The sequence below is a fragment of the Ovis canadensis genome, chromosome 4, assembly GCF_042477335.2.
Source record: "Ovis canadensis isolate MfBH-ARS-UI-01 breed Bighorn chromosome 4, ARS-UI_OviCan_v2, whole genome shotgun sequence".
NCBI classification, from domain to species: Eukaryota; Metazoa; Chordata; class Mammalia; order Artiodactyla; family Bovidae; genus Ovis; species Ovis canadensis.
The window spans coordinates 24,220,715-24,239,632 of NC_091248.1; the positions used below are offsets into that span (position 1 = coordinate 24,220,715).

At 40.9% G+C, this 18,918-nt stretch overlaps 1 protein-coding gene and 1 long non-coding RNA gene across 5 annotated transcripts in view; one reads left to right on the top strand and one right to left on the bottom strand.

The window, feature by feature from the left end:
- The window catches only part of PEX1 (peroxisomal biogenesis factor 1), an 82,623-nt gene that overhangs the window by 23,360 nt on the left and 40,345 nt on the right, over positions 1-18,918 (bottom strand). For all 4 annotated transcript variants that reach the window (XR_011256576.1, XM_069587393.1, XM_069587394.1 and 1 more), the window contains 9 exons: positions 16,465-16,561; positions 14,595-14,765; positions 12,908-13,062; positions 9,218-9,407; positions 8,650-8,816; positions 6,600-6,734; positions 3,153-3,217; positions 846-988; positions 662-765 (listed from right to left, as the gene is read on the bottom strand). Coding sequence is in view for 3 of the 4 variants with exons in the window: in XM_069587393.1 (XP_069443494.1) it covers positions 662-765; positions 846-988; positions 3,153-3,217; positions 6,600-6,734; positions 8,650-8,816; positions 9,218-9,407; positions 12,908-13,062; positions 14,595-14,765; positions 16,465-16,561 (1,227 nt within the window). In the remaining variant the exon portion in view is untranslated. The remainder of the gene's footprint in view (positions 1-661; positions 766-845; positions 989-3,152; positions 3,218-6,599; positions 6,735-8,649; positions 8,817-9,217; positions 9,408-12,907; positions 13,063-14,594; positions 14,766-16,464; positions 16,562-18,918) is intronic.
- LOC138439119 (uncharacterized) lies at positions 256-8,854 on the top strand. Its single transcript, XR_011256577.1, has 3 exons — positions 256-1,963; positions 3,625-3,689; positions 8,152-8,854. It is a non-coding gene; the product is annotated as an uncharacterized lncRNA (long non-coding RNA).

The window sequence follows — 18,918 nt, forward strand, 5'->3', positions numbered from 1 at the left end:
CTAATCAGTTTTACAAATAAGTTGAGCAATGTACCACCAGGCTACATCTATCCTCCTTGGTACTTGTTGTCTAACAGAAAGAACACAGGGAGGAAAATGAATGAAAATCAACTATTCAGTGTAGATCATTTCTTAGTGCTTATCTTCTAGATCTGGGCAAAGGAGCCAAGAAATGTTTCAAAAAGAAAAATAATCGCTACATGTGATATACATTTATACCTTTGACTATGAATTCGTCTATTTCTTCTTTCACTTATCCATTCGTTTGTAAATTTGGGAACACAGGACTAGAGTGGTCAAAAGGCATATCTCTACATAACTGGCACGGATGCTTCCTATACTCCTAGGCCTGATTCTGTATCAGTCTTCTGTTAAGATAATGAGGTGTGTGATCTCTGAACACAGGGAACGTGGACATCAATACTTGGTTTCCCTCCCTTTTTTCCATCTGGCTAACACAAAGTTTTCAGATGGGAGTTTGCATGGGATGGCTGGGCCAAAGAAAGGCTTTGCATCTAATTCAGAATCTTTTCATGCTGTAAGAAAACAGTGACTAGGGCCTTTGCTGAAAGCTGGTCTTCTAAGGACAACTGCTGTTACCTGGCAGAAGTAAAGTTCACAAGGAAAGAGTAGAGCGTTTGTAGGTATATGAAACTGTCACCTGGTCAGGAGGAGGACAGTATACACATTTATCTAGTCGGCCGGGCCTGAGCAGGGCAGGGTCAATCAAGTCAGGGCGACTAGTAGCAGCCAGTACATAAACACCTGAGGGGAGAAAGAAAATACTTTACTAAATCCTGGGGGAATCTGGTATTAGAAGATGTTTCTGTATTTACGATTATTACCCTGCAAGCCTTCGACTCCATCCAGCTGAGTCAGTAACTGGTTAACCACACGATCTGTAACCCCTGTGTTATCGTGTCCACGTCGAGGGGCAATGGATTCAAACTCATCAAAGAAAACGATGCAGGGCTTTGCGGCCTGTGCTCTGGGGAAACAAACAGTATCTCATAGTTGAAGAGGGCCTCCGAGTTTGCAATTTCACATATATATATTTATATCTGTATACACATACATATATATGATTTTAATTCTTCACAACAAACCCTTAAGAAAGGGTAATGCGCCTTGCTTTTAGTACACTAGGTCTTAGGGAAGTCAGGGAAGATCCGCGCCTTCTGGACCAGTCTTACTCAGCAAGTTAGAAGCTCCTTTGACCCTTATTGCAAGTGAATTCTTTTTAATGTGCTTTGCCTACCTACACTTCTGTGCAACGTCTCTTCAAGTCTTCTGTGAATTTGAAATTCAGCATGCTTATTATGTTACCTTCTTTTTAATTAATACAAAGTCAATTAACAAAACTAAACAAAGTTCAAGTTAGAAAAAAAACATATGACTAAAATTATTTTATGGAGAACCTTATAAAGTGAAAATAAATCTCATCTCTGGTAAAAGGATAGACTAGAGATCTGAAGAACTGCCCTTAATACAAAATAACCAACAGGTTGCTTAAAAAAAAAATCTTTATTAAATACATGGCAAGTAAGATAAATCTGGCACCAACAACAGACTGGATTACCTGTGCCTTAAATGTCTGGCAAAACTCTCTTAAAAAACCAATGATATCTGATGTTCAACTTGTGCAAGAATTTTTAACTAGTGACTCATTTTTTCCCTACAGGTACAAGAATATTCAGATTTTGTTTCTTCTTTGCTTGACTTTGGTGAAATATATTTTGTCTATGTTGCCCAAATTTCAAATATCCTGGCATAAAATTTATATTATTATTTTATAATATCCTCTTATCATCTTTTCCATCACTGGGACTCGGTCTGGTGGCAAGTGGAAGTGTTCCGGTTCTCTAGTCTGAAAGTGAAAGTGTTAGTCGCTCAGGCGTGTCCAACTCTTTGCGACCCTATGGACTGTCGCCCACCAGGCTCCTCTGTCTATGGAATTCTTCAGGTAGGAAGACTAGAGTCGGTTGTCATGTGCTTCTCCAGGGGATCTTCCCAAACCAGGGCTTAAACCTGCATCTCCTGCAGTAGGCAGATTCTTTACTGTCTGAGCCAGCAGGGAAGCCCAGCTAAATGTACTGGGCGGCGGGGGGGGGGGGGCTTATCCTTTATTTTAACTTGTTTTAAAACAAGAACCGAGTCCACATTACATTATTTCTTTGAAACTTACTACAACTGCTATGCATGGCCTGACATGTGGCCAATTTTCAAAAATGTTCCAGGTATGCTTAAAAAGAAAAGTATATTCCCCAATTGTTGGGCACATGTTTTAAATATCCTTACATCAATCTTGTTGAATATGTTGTTTAAATCTTCTAAATTTTTACTTTTTTTACTATTTTTAAATTAATAACTGAGAACTGTGTTAAAATTTTCCACTATGAAGACAGATCTGTCAGTTTCTCTTTGGAACTCTATAAATTTTTGACTTAAATATTTTGAAGTTACAATATTAGATTCAATTTTGTAACTGTAATATCATTCTGGTAAACTGAACTGTTGGTCAGTATGTGGTTGACTGTCTTTATCTGTGATAAGGTCTTTCTGGTAATATTCTTTTCTTAAATTGGGTGGTAGAAATAAGAGTTCATTTTATTATTCTTTAAAATATATAGCTATGTTATATATATTCTAACTGCATATTTTATAATAAAATTTTAGTAAAGGAACAAAGTGGCTTTTTCATTTATAAGCTTTCTGTAATCCCATCACATTTAAGTATTATTTTTACTCAAATATTAGCTTCTGTATTCACATGTATTTTAAAATAAATGCAGTAATAATTATACTCTATTTTAATTAAGTTGGCCACATGGAATCTTATAAGAGAGATAAAACTAGTAATTATGTGCTTCATATACTTTGAGCATCTATGAATAACCGAAAATGACTTCACTTTCAACATTTCAGAAATATTTCTATTATAAATATAAAACCAATAATTTCTAAAGCTTAGTATGAAAAATGTACATTTAAGTAGTATTTGGTAAAACAGTGAAATTTTGTTCTCCAGCTTATTAATAATCTACATTAAATCACAGGTTTCAAAAATCAAATTTTTAAAAAAACAAGATCAACAAGTATTGACTGATAAATAACCACAGAGTTAGTTTAAAAAGCATTCATAGGGTACTAACCTAACAAAAACATCCCGAACAGCTTGTTCACTTGCTCCAATATATTTGCTGAGTAACTCGGGTCCCTGTTAGGTAAAATGAAATTAAATTATAATCAATTCAAAACTATCTAAAAACAAAATATTATTTTTGTCCATGGCTAAGTCTAAATGTAATAATAGAAAATGTTTAATTAAATGGATTTCTCCAAAATACATTTAAAAAATTAACGTGAGTGGAGTGTCATACCACAAGTTCCACACCTGATGTTTCCTCTGCCTAGATCATTTGTCCCCAGAGTCTCAGGGCTTCTTGCTTCATTTCATTCAGATCTCTGACAAAATGTCACATCCCCAGAAAGGCCTTGCCTGACAACCCCATCCACAACCCACTCCAACTTCACATCTTCCCCTGACTGTCTTCCTACATAGTATCCACGACCACCTGACAGTGTATTATGCATTAAGTGTTTCTGTTTATTGTCTCTCTCCAGTAACAGAACACGAGCTCAGAAAAGGCAGCTTTATTATCGACTCCAGTATCAGTGCCTGCTACATGGTAAGCTGAATAATTCATTTAGTAAAGTAATGAATGGTTTAAAAAGGGAAAATGTTCCATCTTTCTCAAATCTTTGGAGATTCCAAAAAACATGTAATGAGACATGTAATCAGCATCTTCAATTACTGAAACCAATTTATCTGTTCCATAAATATGTTATTTGAAGAATATATTGTTTTTCCTAAAAGTCAACTGAAAAAACTTTCAAAACAAGCTTTACTACATATAACAAAATCAATAATGAGGACAGTCTTTCCTTAAATTGGGATATTTTAAAAAACTGAATAAGCCCTAACGTGGTCTCCAAAGACAAATCATTACCATGAAAAGACCAAATACGATCAGGATATGTGACCAAAATGAAGAATTTCTAATATTCAGCCATCATTTGATATTTATTAATATACTAGTATGTAATTATATCAGAGAAGGCAATGGCACCCCACTCCAGTACTCTTGCCTGGAAAATCCCACGGACAGAGGAGCCTGGTGGGCTGCAGTCCATGGGGTCGCTAAGAGTCGGACACGAATGAGCGACTTCACTTTCACTTTTCACTTTCCTGCATTGGAGAAGGAAATGGCACCCCACTCCAGTGTTCTTGCCTGGAGAATCCCAGGGACGGGGGAGCCTGGTGGGCTGCCGTCTATGGGGTCGCACAGAGTCAGACATGACTGAAGTGACCTAGCAGCATGTAATTGTATTTTCTCAGCACAGAGAACTACACAGGACGAAATAAACAGGCAGCATACTGGTGTCAGTGCAAGGCCTGCTTCTGAGGCACACCTCCTAGGACCCACCCTAACCCACAGCCTCAGCTCTCTTACTGAAACCTATGTACTGAGAGCTCATCCCAACTGCAATTTGAAGATTTACTAAAGGGGAGAGATAAGATGTCCTCCTTAATGGAACAATCCAAAATACAAAAATATTTGCAAGTGTTAATCTTGAAAATTGTTAATACACACAATAAAGCTACATTCTAGTGACAAGTAAAAAAGAAAGAATATGATCGTTGCTCTCCATCAATGCCAGGATACTCACGTAAGCAGCTCACAAAAACTGATGTGATAAAGAGGGTAGATGTAACACAATTGCAAATTACTAACCTGGCTTTCAGATTATCAATCAATTTTGAATAAGATTACACTATAGGGTTTTCTTCTTTTTTTCTCCCCTCTCTTTTGGAAGTTCACTTTACATTACTTCGCATTCATGAAAGACCTATTTAGTAACTGTTTTCACTAACAAGAAATCCAAAGAAACACTTCACATTTATGAAATAGAGCAGAAAGTGAAAACAGCATTCAGGGTTTGTTTTGCCGTGAACCACTACCGAGGCAGCACACCCCCCAGCAGCAGGCGTGGCATCACCAAACTTCTCCCCAAGCTTTCTGTCACAGCTGGAACTGCATCTGTGAGCAGCTGTGCTTTAACCTCAGTTTACTTTGCTCATCCATTAGCAGGATGTGTCTGATCGTTAGTTTGCTTTATATCATTTTGGTTTACGGTAATGTTTCACAGAAACACCTACTTCCAGACGGTGGGGGAAAATTTGCCTTGAAATGCAATTGCTCTTTGGCAAATACATACAGCTGGGGCGCTGAAACTTTACAAACAAGCCATCACATCCCAGACCACAGTGACACCCCAGTGGTGCAGTGAGAAGCGTAACTCAAAATGATCCCCTACATGCACAGTGAAGTCTGACTCTTTGCAGCCCCACGGACTAGCCTGCCAGGTTCCACTGCCCATGGAATTTTCCAGGCAAGAATACTGGAGTGGGGTGCCATTTCCTACTCCAAGGGATCTTCCAGACCCAGGGATCAAACCGGAGTCTCTCCCGTCTCGCGCACTGGCAGGCAGCGTCTTTACCACTAGCGCCACCTGGTGACTACCCGGGGATCTGCTAGCATGTCCTTTCAAGGACCACCCTCACCCTGCATCTGAGAAAACTTAAACTGGGTGTGAGGCAGCAAGGGTGAGATACGGACGCCCACCAACAGGAGCATCAAAGTTTCAGCTTCTGCCTTAGAGTGGCCTCCAGGCCCTAGTCTTCTGGCTCTTCTTCCCCCTCCAAGCTTGCTCCTCTATCTGAATATTTATACATAATTCTATTGCCGCCTCAAGCAAAAACATGTTAATAATAAGCCCTACAAAAGAGAGATGCCTCACTATTCATTTCCCACACAGCTTAACAGACCGATCACTGCTCCTACTATTAATAGTTTTCCAAATATGAGACTAACCCACTATCAAGAAACAAATGGGGCTGGCAAGGATATGGAAAAATAGGTATACTCACTCTCACGCTGCCTTACATGTAAAACGGTATAGTCACTAGGAAAAAAGTCCGATGGTTCCTCAAAAAGTTACACACAGAATTACCATATGAGTGACTATATATATATTTATACTCTGGGGCATATATGTATTCCAGAGAACTGAAAGCATATGTCCACACAAAAATGTATGTACAAATGTTTACAGCGGCATTATTCATAACAGCAAAGAAGTGGGCACAACCCAGAGGTTCACCAAACTATGGCATATCCACACCAACTTAAAAAGACTGAATACCATCCAGCCATCAACAGTCCTGAAGTTCTGGGGCATGTTACAACTTGGATGAACCCTGAAAACATTATACTATGTGAAAGAAGTCAGACACAAAAGGTTGATTCCTCTTCTATGAAATATCTAGAGCAGGCAAATCCAGAGAGACAGAAAGCAGACTGGTGACTGCCAGGGGGTTGGCAGGGGGATGGAGACCGTGATGAAGAAGTTTTGCAACCAGAGAGCTGGTGGCTACCCAGCACTGTGAGCGCACTGAATACCACTGAAAGTGCACTTTAACACAATTATGCGAATTTTGCCTCAATCAAAAGAAAAAAGACAAACGCCCAACATACCTTGACACTAATAAAATTCATTCCACTTTCCCGTGCAATTACTCCAGCCAGCAAGGTTTTTCCCGTTCCAGGAGGACCATACAACAGTACTCCTGTCCTCTGTCGTATGGGCAAGTTGGCAAACAGTTCCGGGTACTGAAAGATACGAAAATACGACAAAGAGCTCAACTCTAAAACAAATGACTGAGCAGCTAAAGATCAGGGCACAGAAAAAGTCCTTGGACAGTAACAACTGCCATCTCTGTAACAGTCAATGACAGGAAAGCCATTCCTACTCAAAATAATGAATGGACTCAAAGGGACTAACACAGATTTTCCCCACTGGACCACGGAAGACATTCCACATAAAATGCATATAAATGGATCTGAGTTTCTTTCCACTTTTCCTGTTTCCCACCCCCAAACATTATAATAGTACTACATTAAGAAAATAAAAATAAGTATACTGCCCTCCACTTGTATGGCTCATGGGGCAAGCTATGATTGCTACACCGATTCCAATATACTCAATCAAGGAAAGAAAATATAAAGAAGCATATGTAATGATAATAGTACAATCTCCCAGGAGATTCCATGCTGAACAAGTAATTTTACCCTCTAAACCACCAGCTTCTCAGCAAGAAAACTTTCTGAACAGGTTTCAAAACTTTTTGAACAAGAAAACTTCTGAACAGCAAGAAAGCTGCCTGGCTCTGTCAGCAACCCCCTGGCCACCTCTGGGCAGCATGGGAGCTTGCGCTTGGCTGTGGCCGACTGTGTGGCCCCATGGACTGCAGCCGCCAGGCTCCTCGGTCCACGGGATTCTCCAGGCAGGAATCCTGGAGTGGGCTGCCATTCTTCTCCAGGAGCTCTTCCTGACTCAGGGATTGAATCCATGTCTCCCACACTTCAGGTGGATTTTGTAACTCCTGAGCCACTGGGGAGACCCATTGGGTCTCCTCTATTGGGTACATCTATTTAGTCCCATATATTGACAGAATTCCAACCTCATCTGGACCTCCATTCTAATCTGAACAAGGTCCCAGTGTGAGCATTTATGCAGATGGCTCACATGCCTGGATGACGCTGATGCCCAGACCCAGCCTTTAGGTCCTGACCCTGCAGGCCACGTCCCACGCCCATGTCCTTCCACACAGGCTTTAACCCCCAGTCGTGGGTGCCACTCAGTATGCCCCAGTCCCCACCAGACAGTCCCCAGTACCTACATGTAACCGAGGGCCTTACCCATTTCTTTATCTCTTTGGTCGGGCCCCTGATCTCATGCGAAGGTCCGTCACGCTCAGGTTTCTCATCCAGACACACCACCTTCTAGATTCTACTTCTGATCTAAACAACAGTCAGCCTGGCCAGTGCTGCCTGCTAACTCTGTCTAGAGACTGTCACCCAAAATCTGGCTTAGTCCATCAGTTCTGGGGGCCTCAGTGACTCTCCCACCTTCTAGTTCATTTCTGCTCAATTGTAGCTGATGGCTCATACGCTTCAGTGAAATTTGAATTATTCAAGAAAAACCCAAGAACTCTGAAATTCACATCAAACTGTATTTTTACTACAGGACTTCCCTGGTGGCACAGTGGAAGAGAATCCGCCAGCCAGTGCAGAGGACGTGGGTTCAATCCCTGGTCCAGGAAGATTCTACATGGCTTGGAGCAACTAAGCCCACGTGGCACAACTTCTGAAGCCCGTGTGCCCTACAGAGCCTGTGCTCCACAACAAGAGACGCCACCACAACGAGAAGCCCGTGCACCACAGCAAGGAGTAGGCCCTGCTCATCACCACTAGAGAAAACCCCCACAAAGCAGTGAAGACCCAGTGCAGTCAAAAATAAAATAAAATTTATTTACTATAAATATCACCCCAGCATCATGGGCAAGGACTGTATCAAATACTTAAAAAATCTGTTCAAGTGCCCAAAATAGGACTGGACGTTTATTTGGTAACAATAAATTCTTGTTGGGTCAACCTGAGACCGGGCAAGCCAACACATACAGCCAGAGCCAATGATTCAGGGGTTTCACAGGAAGCAGGCAGTACTCAGCTTGTTTCTAAGTACCTTGGCTGGTAACTGGATAGTATCCACTAGCATCTGCCGAACTTCATGCAGTCCACCGATCCTGTCCCAGCCCAGGTCCCGAGGTTTATGTAGGTTGACATTTCGCAGAGACACAGGAATAAATCCTTGGAGCGCCTTTTGGAAGTCCAATGTTGTTAAAACTAATTCTGTTTGGAAATAAACACAACTTCTTTTGGTGGTCATATCTCTATGTGAATCCTCATGCAGCCGCCTCCCTTCCCCAGCGTGCCCTCCCCTCTAGTAACCACCATTCTGCTCTTCATATCTACATGTTCATGTTTGGTTTGGTCTGTTCATTCATTTTGCTTTTTACATTCCACATGAATAGAATCAGGTGATATTTGTCTTTCCCCGTCTGATTTCACTGAGCCAATCTTAACTCAGTTAAAAAAAATGTTGTCAACTTAGCTGGAAATGGCCATTTTCTACTCACATACCTGCTTATTTGAATGCTAACATGGACTAGATTTAATTCTTACCTTACTACAATTACATTTCTCCACAAGGAAGGAAGGAATCAAATTTTGGTTTTAGCAATAAAACGTACCTTCCCTGGTGCACACGTTCTGATGAGAGAGACGAGAATGTATGGCTCGATCCACAAGCATGGTAAAGTCTCTAGCCACAAACCCTTCGGTTTCTTTAGCTATACGCTGCAGGTCAAGACCGGTGAGCCTCTTCATGTCACAGTCCAGTTTATTTTTTATTATAGTATGCAGAATTTCACATCTTTGATTCTAACGAAAAAAAGATGGAATTCAAATTTATAATTTTACTTGAGTGCAAACCTTTGTACACGTATTTTGAGGAAAATCCGGTTGCCATAATCTGCAGGGACAGAAAGCAGACTGTGTTTGCTGCAGACAGACTGGGAGAGGGGTGGCTGCAAAGGGGCACTAAGGAAACGCCTGGGAGGGATGCAAACCCTTGCTGCCTTAATGGTGGTGATGGTTTCATGGTACATACCTATGTTAAAACTGATCGAATTGTACACTTTAATTTTTTATTTTTTGGTTGCAACATGTGGCTTGCAGGATCTCAGTTCCCCAACCAGTGACTGAACCTGGGCCACAGCAGTTAAAGAGTTGAATCCTAACCACTATTCCACCAGGAAACTCCCAAATTGTACACTTTAAATAGTGAGTTTGCTGTCTTCAATTTTTTTATACCTTAATAAAGCTGTAAATATCAATAACATCAGGTATGCAGATGATACCACCCTTATGGCAGAAAGTGAAGAGGAACTAAAAAGCCTTTTGATGAAAGTGAAAGAGGAGTGAAAAAGTTGGCTTAAAGCTCAACATTCAGAAAATGAAGATCATGGCATCTGGTCCCATCACTTCATGGGAAATAGATGGGGAAACAATGTCAGACTTTATTTTTTTGGGCTCCAAAATCACTGCAGATGGTGACTGCAGCCATGAAATTAAAAGACGCTTACTCCTTGGAAGGAAAGTTATGATCAACCTACATGGCATATTCAAAAGCAGAGACATTACTTTGCCAACAAAGGTCAGTCTAGTCAAGGCTATGGTTTTTCCAGTAGTCATGAATGGATGTGAGAGTTGGACTGTGAAGAAAGCTGAGCGCCAAAGAATTGATGCTTTTGAATTGTGGTGTTGGAGAAGACTCTTGAGAGTCCCTTGAACTGCAAGGAGATCCAACCAGTCCATTCTGAAGGAGATCAGCCCTGGGTGTTCTTTGGAAGGAATGATGCTAAAGCTGAAACTCCAATACTTTGGCCATGTCACACGAAGAGTTGACTCATTGGAAAAGACTCTGATGCTGGGAGGGATTGGGGGCAGGAGGAGAAGGGGACGACCGAGGATGAGATGGCTGGATGGCATCACGGACTCGATGGACGTGAGTCTGAGTGAACTCCGGGAGTTGGTGATGGACAGGGAGGCCTGGTGTTCTGCAATTCATGGGGTCGAAAAGAGTCAGACAAGACTGAGCAACTGAACTGAACTGAAAGCTGTAAAAAGAATTACATTGATAAATGACTGCTCTTTCTTTCTCCAGTAAAAAGGTTTTTATTTTGGCTCCTTTAAGAGTATTTTGTTGTTGTTATTCCCATAAAACATAATTCTAAAAACATTTAGTGGTCGATATCGCTATGTTCTGTTATACTTAATAACAGGTATATTTTTATCCTTTTCTTTTTCTTCAGCTTTGAGATATAATTGACAAATAAAATTATCAGATATTTAAACTGTACAATGTGATGGGTTTTTTTTAAGTAAACTTTTTATCTTGTACTGAGCGACTGAACTGAACTGAACTGAGGGTATAGCTAACAAGACAATATTGCAATAGTTTCAAGTAAGCAGTGAAGGGACACAGCCATACATATACATGGATCCATTCTCCCCCAAACTCCCCTCCTATCCAGGCTGCCACATAGCATTGAGCAGGGTTCCCTGCGCTATACAGTAGGTCCCTGTTGGTTATCTATTTTAAATATAGCAGCTTGTCCACCCCAAACACCCTAACTACAATAACAGTTGATTAGCAAAGGGTCTGAGTACTTTTAGCGTAGATGCTAGGTAAGAATTTTAAACAGAAAGCCAAATAAAATACAGGTGCCTGTCTTGGAAACATTCTTGGAGTGCACTGCCACTAAAACCACCAGGACTGTAAGCCCCCAAAGGAGATGATGGGTTTTATGTGCTTAAACACATTTGGTCTTTGTCAGCTTCTGGTACAGAGCTCCTAAAACCCTTACAATGTCCTAAATGATAAGAGTGATAAACGTGTCTTGACACTCCTAACAAACCCCTTTCAACCACATCTGAGTTTATGTTAACGAGGTGACTTTTGGAGCGCACCTAAGTACCCAGGGTTGGTTGCCACGGTAACCTACCTAGGCTAAAGAACTGAAACTTTCAGTCCCAGCCCCTGATTTCCCAGGAGGGAGAGGGACTGGAGGCTGAGTCAATGCCAAGGGCCAATGATTTGATTAATGACACCTATGTAATAGAGCTCCCATAAATCCCTGAAAGGACAGGGTCTGCAGAGCTCCCAGGCTGGAGAAGCTCTTCCCTGGTGGCTCAGACAGTAAAGAATCCAGCTGCAGTGCAGACCTGGGTTTGGTCCCAGAGTTGGAAAGATCCCCAGGAGAAGGAAATGGCAACCTACTCCAGTATTCTTGCCTGGAGAATTCCACAGAGAGAGGAGCCTGGTGGGAGCTCGCAACTAGTCAGACACGACTGAGCAAGGAGCACTTTCACTTTCAGGCTGGAGAACCGAACACTTCCACTCGCCACCAGAGCAAGTCCCAAACTCCACAAGGACAGAAGCTCTTTTGCTCCCGACCTCATCCTCTATCTTTCACCTGACTGTTGATTTGTATCTGTTCATATTCTTTGTAACAAACTGGTAATCCACGGAGTAAACCAGTTTCCCAAGTTCTCTGACTAGCTATTGAAAATTAACTGAACCCAAAGAGGGAGTTGTGGGACTCTGACGGAAAACCAGTCTAAGCACGGGTAACACTGGTATCTGACGTGGAGGGCAGTCTTGTGGGACTGGGCCCTGGACCCGTGAAATCTGACGCTATCTCTGGGTAGTGTCAGAATCAGGCTGAACTGTAGGACTCCCAGCTGGTCTCCAAGAATTGCTTGGTGGTGTGGGGAAGAAATCCCACATACTGGAAATGGATGTCAGAATCATAGTGGGTACAGAATATTAGTGCTGTTAAAAAAAAAAAGTTTAGCTAGTTACATTTTTAAAAGAAGAATTTCTTAAAGGTAAATACATGAGGTAATGGATGTGTTAAGTAACTTGATTGTGGTAAATATTCCACCAATGTATATCAAATCACTGTTGTACACTTTAAATCTATGTAATTGTTCTTGTCAACTGTATCTCACTAAATCTAAAAAGAATTCTAATTTCCATAGTGTATTTACAGATTTTACTGATGCAGAAAGAAGCAGTTCAGAATTTTTAGGGTTTTTTCTTTTTAAATGGAATAAAAAAATACTTTAATAAGAAAAAAAGAAGAAATGTTATTTTCAAAAAAGATATTTTCTTGGAAAGTACTTGGTAATATTTCAGATGGTTACAGATGAAAATTTTGTATGTAAGTAAAACATGCACTGAAGGTTGATTTTTAAGTCTTAAGATCACTAACATAAGCATTACATTTTAATAAAGTCATACATCATTAATAAAACTGATAAATAATTTATGTAAAAGGGGACACATTTCAACACTCTTCGCAAGTAGTAGTTACCTGGTCAGGAGGTTGAATATGCTGGACACACTGAAATATGTGAATTCCTTGAGCAGAAACAAGTAAAGGATGTAGAGACTGTTGCGACTGGCTTGTAGCAATCAGCGCAACCAAACTTCCCATGGAAATAAATTCTTTCACCATATCGTTCAAAGCTGGAATTAAGCAACACAGTGTAAAAGTTTATTATATAAAAATGACATTTTAAAATCATACACTAGTTAAAAATAATAACCTAAAGTCGACATTTAGAGTAGAGTATGCATAGTATGGCTCCTCTTTACCTAGTTTGTCTAGACTGAGGACCTAGTTTTGGCCAGGTTCCAGTTACTCAAATAGAGGCAAAGGAAGCAATGTAAATGCTGTGTCCTCAGAACCATGCCTAGTGAGGTTGGTTCTTACTAGGTAAACTTCTGGATCTTAATTGGTAAATGAAATGGAGTCTCTGAAATAAGTATTATAGAAGGATGATAAACTTTCATATTGTGTTCTACTGAGCAAGCAAAATACAGCTTATATACCTATGGCTTTCTGGACAATCTCTTTCTACCCCAGCTCAAGAAAGGTTTGGTATGAGGTAAGAAACCAAACAGGCATTAATAACATATATCTGATCCTGACCTAAAAATCTGCAGCATTCCCTTAAACACGAGACTAGCAAGTCTTTCAGACACTACAAGATTCCAAATGTGAAATTAACACTAATTTATGGTAATCCAGCCATTATGGTTGCATTCTGTATTTATCTCTTAAGAACCCTGACCCAGTTGAATGCTGTCCAATTCTCCAACCCCTGATCCCATCCTCCCCTAGAACCCTAAGCTCCACTGGAATTTCCTGGGCTTCTGCACCTTTGCCGTGGGTTGCACTTCCTTTGTGCCTTCATTAGCCTGAAGCTGCTCCGTGCCAGCTGCTACCCCTCCATCAAAACTCACCTCAGCTATGAGCTACTCTCGGAAACCCTCCCTGGAAACTTCTTACCCAGCCAGCTCCAGGTTAGTATACGTGCTCCTATTGTGCCCTGTACACACTTCCAGCAGAACACATCCTACCCACCTCCTAGTTGTGTCTTCCTGGTCAGATTACATCACCTTGAATTTCCACTTACTCACCTGTAAAACCAGGAGAGTATCTGCATGGGGAGTACAAAGCAGCCCCTCGCAGCCAACACACAGTCGCTATCATAACTATGAGTCTTCTGTATTAACACTATCTGTTTACTTTTATTTCCTCTCCAAGACTCTGAGCCTACACACTGTGCGTGAGCAATAGAGAAGTATTTGTCAAATGAGCAAGAGTCAAGCTGTACAGTTCAGCACTTTCTAATAAATGGAGAAGGGAGAACCTCCTTGGTGGCTTAGATGGTAAAGAATCTGCCTGCAATGCGGGAGACCTGGGTTCAATCCCTGGGTTGGGAAGATCCCCTGGAGAAGGGAATGGCAACCCACTCCAGAGGAGAATACGGCCCCAAAGACTAATGATGAGGTTGGAGAATGTTCACACTGCTCTATGGATCTTGCTAATACAGGGTAACTACACAATTATACAGTGCCCCCAGACGCTGCAAAAGCAACACATTACACAGCACACATCCTGTTCTCCGAAAAGCACAGCTTTACCACTAACACTAAAAACGCTGGCTGATAAAGGAGAAGGCCTGCAGCCAGTGAACGGCCGTGCGCATTACCATGGGCAAGCCGCTGGCTCTGAACGGCCTCCGGACTGTGCTCATGTTCCAGGAGAGCAGAGCGCCCAACGACAAGGTCCAGGTCGTCCAGCAGAACAACGGAAGGCTGCCGCCACAGCGCCTCCGAGAAAGCTGCCGCTAGGGTCTTCTGTATGTTTTCAAGCCTTTTTCCTTAACACAGAAGATATAAAATGGTTTTAATGTTATTTGAAGGCTGGGAAAGTTCAGGCTGCCCTTGAAAGCATTAGAAAAGCTCAATATTGATTTGACTATGCAAATTTTATCCATACAGTATTTTGTTAATATACCAATCACTAAAATTGTTAGTTGTTAACACAGTTTAATGAATACAGCTTCAAAGGACTCAGTAAAGTACTGAACTTTGTAAAACTGAAAGACTATGCTTCTATAATTTCTATACATACATGTTTGTTCATTCCATGGAGAATTTCAGATCCCTATTTATAACAAAACAGTAAACTAAAAACAGGACGGGGGAAAATATAAATGAAAGTAAGGGGTCAAGAATCAGATGCAGGACGCTTGGGGCTGGTGCACTGGGATGGCCCAGGGAGATGGTGTGGGGAGGGAGGTGGGGGGGTGGTGTTCAGGATGGGGACACGTGTACACCCGTGGAGGATTCATGTTGATGGATGGCAAAGCCAATACTATATTGTACAGTAAAATAAAGTAAAAATTAAAAAAAAAAAGTGTTTTATGCTCACAACCAAAAAAAAAAAAAAAAAAAAGAATCAGATAAAAGCAAACACAAATGTAGCTGCCTCAAGATCCTAGAATCGCTATATTTAAATTACTGTGACTTCCATCTTCATGGTGGATTACAAACTTTTCATTTTCAAAGAATAGAGAACATACCAATTCATAAGAAAGGTCAAGAGTTCCTGTTACTTCAAACTTAAAATTTTCACATGAGGCTGCAAGCAAGACTCTAAGAGAAGGACAAGGTCTCTAAAAACCACCTTTATAGAATATGAAGTAATGGGTTTCCAAAGGCTATTTCTTAGTTTCTTACTATAGACTACATTAATAAACAGAATATGACGACTAGTTGCTAGTAGGAGTGGTCCCAAGGGGAAAAAAAACTAACTACACAGTAAAGTTTTTCTGATTCTTAAACAATTAGATAATCATATGTTACAGACTTTCAGAAGTGTGAGGGTACAGTTGACCCTTGAACAACATAGGTCTGAACTGTGCAAGTGGACTTATATTTATGTGGATTTTTTCCAACAGGAAATACTACAATACTATACCATCCAAGGTTGGCTGATTCGTGGACACAGTGGAACCACGTGTTCAGAGGACTGACTGTAAGTCACACCAAGATTTCTGGCTTCAAGGAGGGTTGGCACCCCTAACTCACACGCTGTTCAAGAGTCAGCTGTGTATGGTAAGTTGTAAATTTCCTCTCTGCTGTTTACAGCCACCCACATTCCTTCCCCTGAAGCAGTCACCTGACTAGTTCCCCAAAGCAATTCAGAAGTAATCTATACTTCTGATTAGAGTTCTAATCAGAATCTAATATACTGAATCTAATCTATTCAATTAGATTATATTCTAAATACTAATTTTCTCAGAGTTGTGCAAATTGGCATTTTTTAGGAGTATTGTCTACAGAGAGTTTTGAGTAGAAAAAAAAAAGCCTCCAGCAAATATAGGGAGTTTTAAGATTTTTATTAAAAACATTAGACTGCCAAAGATCTGGAATTTCTAAGTACTTTCAATGACGTAATGACAAACAGAAATTAAATAAAGATTAGCTATTTGTATTTATTAATTAGCAGCAATAAATAGTAACATTTCTTTCTACCAAAAAAGACATTTATGTAGAATATTACCATAGTCATACCTCGTAAAGCTTTACAGTCAATTATTTCCACATGGGCATCCAATATGTCAAACGCTTCTTTACAGATTGCCTTCGCTAAAGTTGATTTTCCACTTCCCTAGAAAATAATTGTGTCGTAAGAACTCTCAATATATTCAGTCCCAGAAATAGCCCGTCACTGTGGTAATCACCAAGATTCAGTCTCATGGATCAAGTATATACTGCTGCTGCTGCTGCTGCTAAGTCGCTTCAGTCGTGTCCGACTCTGTGCGACCCCACAGATGGCAGCCCACCAGGCTCCCCCGTCCCTGGGATTCTCCAGGCAAGAACACTGGAGTGGGTTGCCATTTCTTTCTCCAATGCATGCAAGTGAAAAGTGAAAGTGAAGTCGCTCAGTTGTGTCCGACTCTTAGCGACCCCATGGACTGCACCCTACCAGGCTCCTCCGTCCATGGGATTTTCCAGGCAAGAGTACTGGAGTGGGCTGCCACTGCCTTCTCCGCAAGTATATACTACACAATGCTATATAACAACTACATCTCGATAAACCTGGGGAAAAAGAAGAAAATCCACATCTCTAATTTAAAAATAACATTTAAGAAATACAAGATAACTATAAATACTTAAGAGAGAAAGGTTAAAAAAAAATCTGTTATCACCCCAACTCACAAAATTACTATCAACTGTTTTGCTATATCTTTCTTCCAGACACCCCACACACATTTTATGCAAATTTATTAAGCTGGGATTACAGTATTCCTGGGGGTTTACAATAAATCACTGTCCTCTTCATCAACAGACATAGAGGTACCTCAGCCCCCTAGTACAATGCCACTCTGAGGATGTACTGGACGATAATGTGCTTATCAAAACCCTTCCTGATGTACATTTAACAGAATTCTGCCAAAAGAACACACTGGTCATAGCAAACACCCTCTTCCAACAACACAGGAGAAGACTCTACACATGGACATCACCAGATGGTCGACCCCGAAATCAGACTGATTATATCCTTTGTAGCCGAAGATGGAGAAGCTCTATATACTCAGCAAAAACAAGACTGGGAGCAGACTGTGGCTCAGATCATGAACTCCTTATTGGCAAATTCAGACTTAAACTGAAGAAAGTAGGGAAAACCACTAGACTACTCATGTATGAACTAAATCAAATCCTTTATGACTATACAGTGGAAGTGAGAAACAGATTTAAGGGACTAGATCTGATACACAGAAGAGGGCCTGATGAACTATGGACGGAGGTTCATGACCTTGTACAGGAGACAGGAATCAAGACCATCCCCAAGAAAAAGAAATGCAAAATAGCAAAATGGGTGTCTGAGAAAGCCTTACAAATAGCTGTGAAAAGAAAGGAAGTGAAAAGCAAAGGTGAAAAGGAAAGATATTCCCATTTGAACGCAGAGTTCCAAGGAACAGCCAGGAGAGATAAGAAAGCCTTCCTCAGTGATCAGTGCAAGGAAATAGAGGAAAACAATAGAATGGGAAAGACTAGAGATCTCTTCAAGAAAATTAGAGATACCAAGGGAACATTTCATGCAAAGATGGGCTTGATAAAGGACAGAAATGGTATGGACCTAACAGAAGCAGAAAATATTAAGAGGTGGCAAGAATACACAGAACTGTACAAAAAATATCTTCATGACACAGATAATCACAAAGGTGTGAACACTCCCACTCACCTAGAGCCGGACATCCTGGAATGTGAAGTCAAGTGGGCCTTAGAAGGCATCACTACAAACAAAGCTAGTGGAGGTGATGGAATTCCAGTTGAGCTATTTCAAATCCTGAAAGATGATGCTGTGAAAGTGCTGCACTCAATATGCCAGCAAATTTGGAAAACTCAGCAGTGGCCACAGGAATGGAAAAGTTGTTTTCATCCCAGTCCCAAAGAAAGGCAATGCCAAAGAATGCTCAAACTACTGCACAATTGGACTCATCTCACACACTAGTAAAGTACTGCTCAAAATTCTCCAAGCCAGGCTTCAGCAATACGTGAACCGTGAATTTCCAGATGTTCAAGCTGGTTTTAGAAAAGGCAGAAGAACCAGAGATCAAATTGTCAACATCCACTGGATCATGGAAAAAGCAAGAGAGTTCCAGAAAACCATCTATTTCTGCTTTATTGACTATGCCAAAGCCTTTGACTGTGTGGATCACAATAAACTGTGGAAAATTCTGAAAGAGATGGGAATACCAGACCAACTGACCTGCCTCTTGAGAAACCTGTATGCAGGTCAGGAAGCAACAGTTAGAACTGGACATGGAACAACAGATTGGCTCCAAATAGGAAAAGGAGTACGTCAAGGCTGTATATTGTCACCCTGCTTATTTAACTTATATGCAGAGTACATTATGAGAAATGCTGGGCTGGAGGAAGCACAAGCTGGAATCAAGATTGCTGGGAGAAATATCAATAAACTCAGATATGCAGATGATACCACCCTTATGGCAGAAAGTA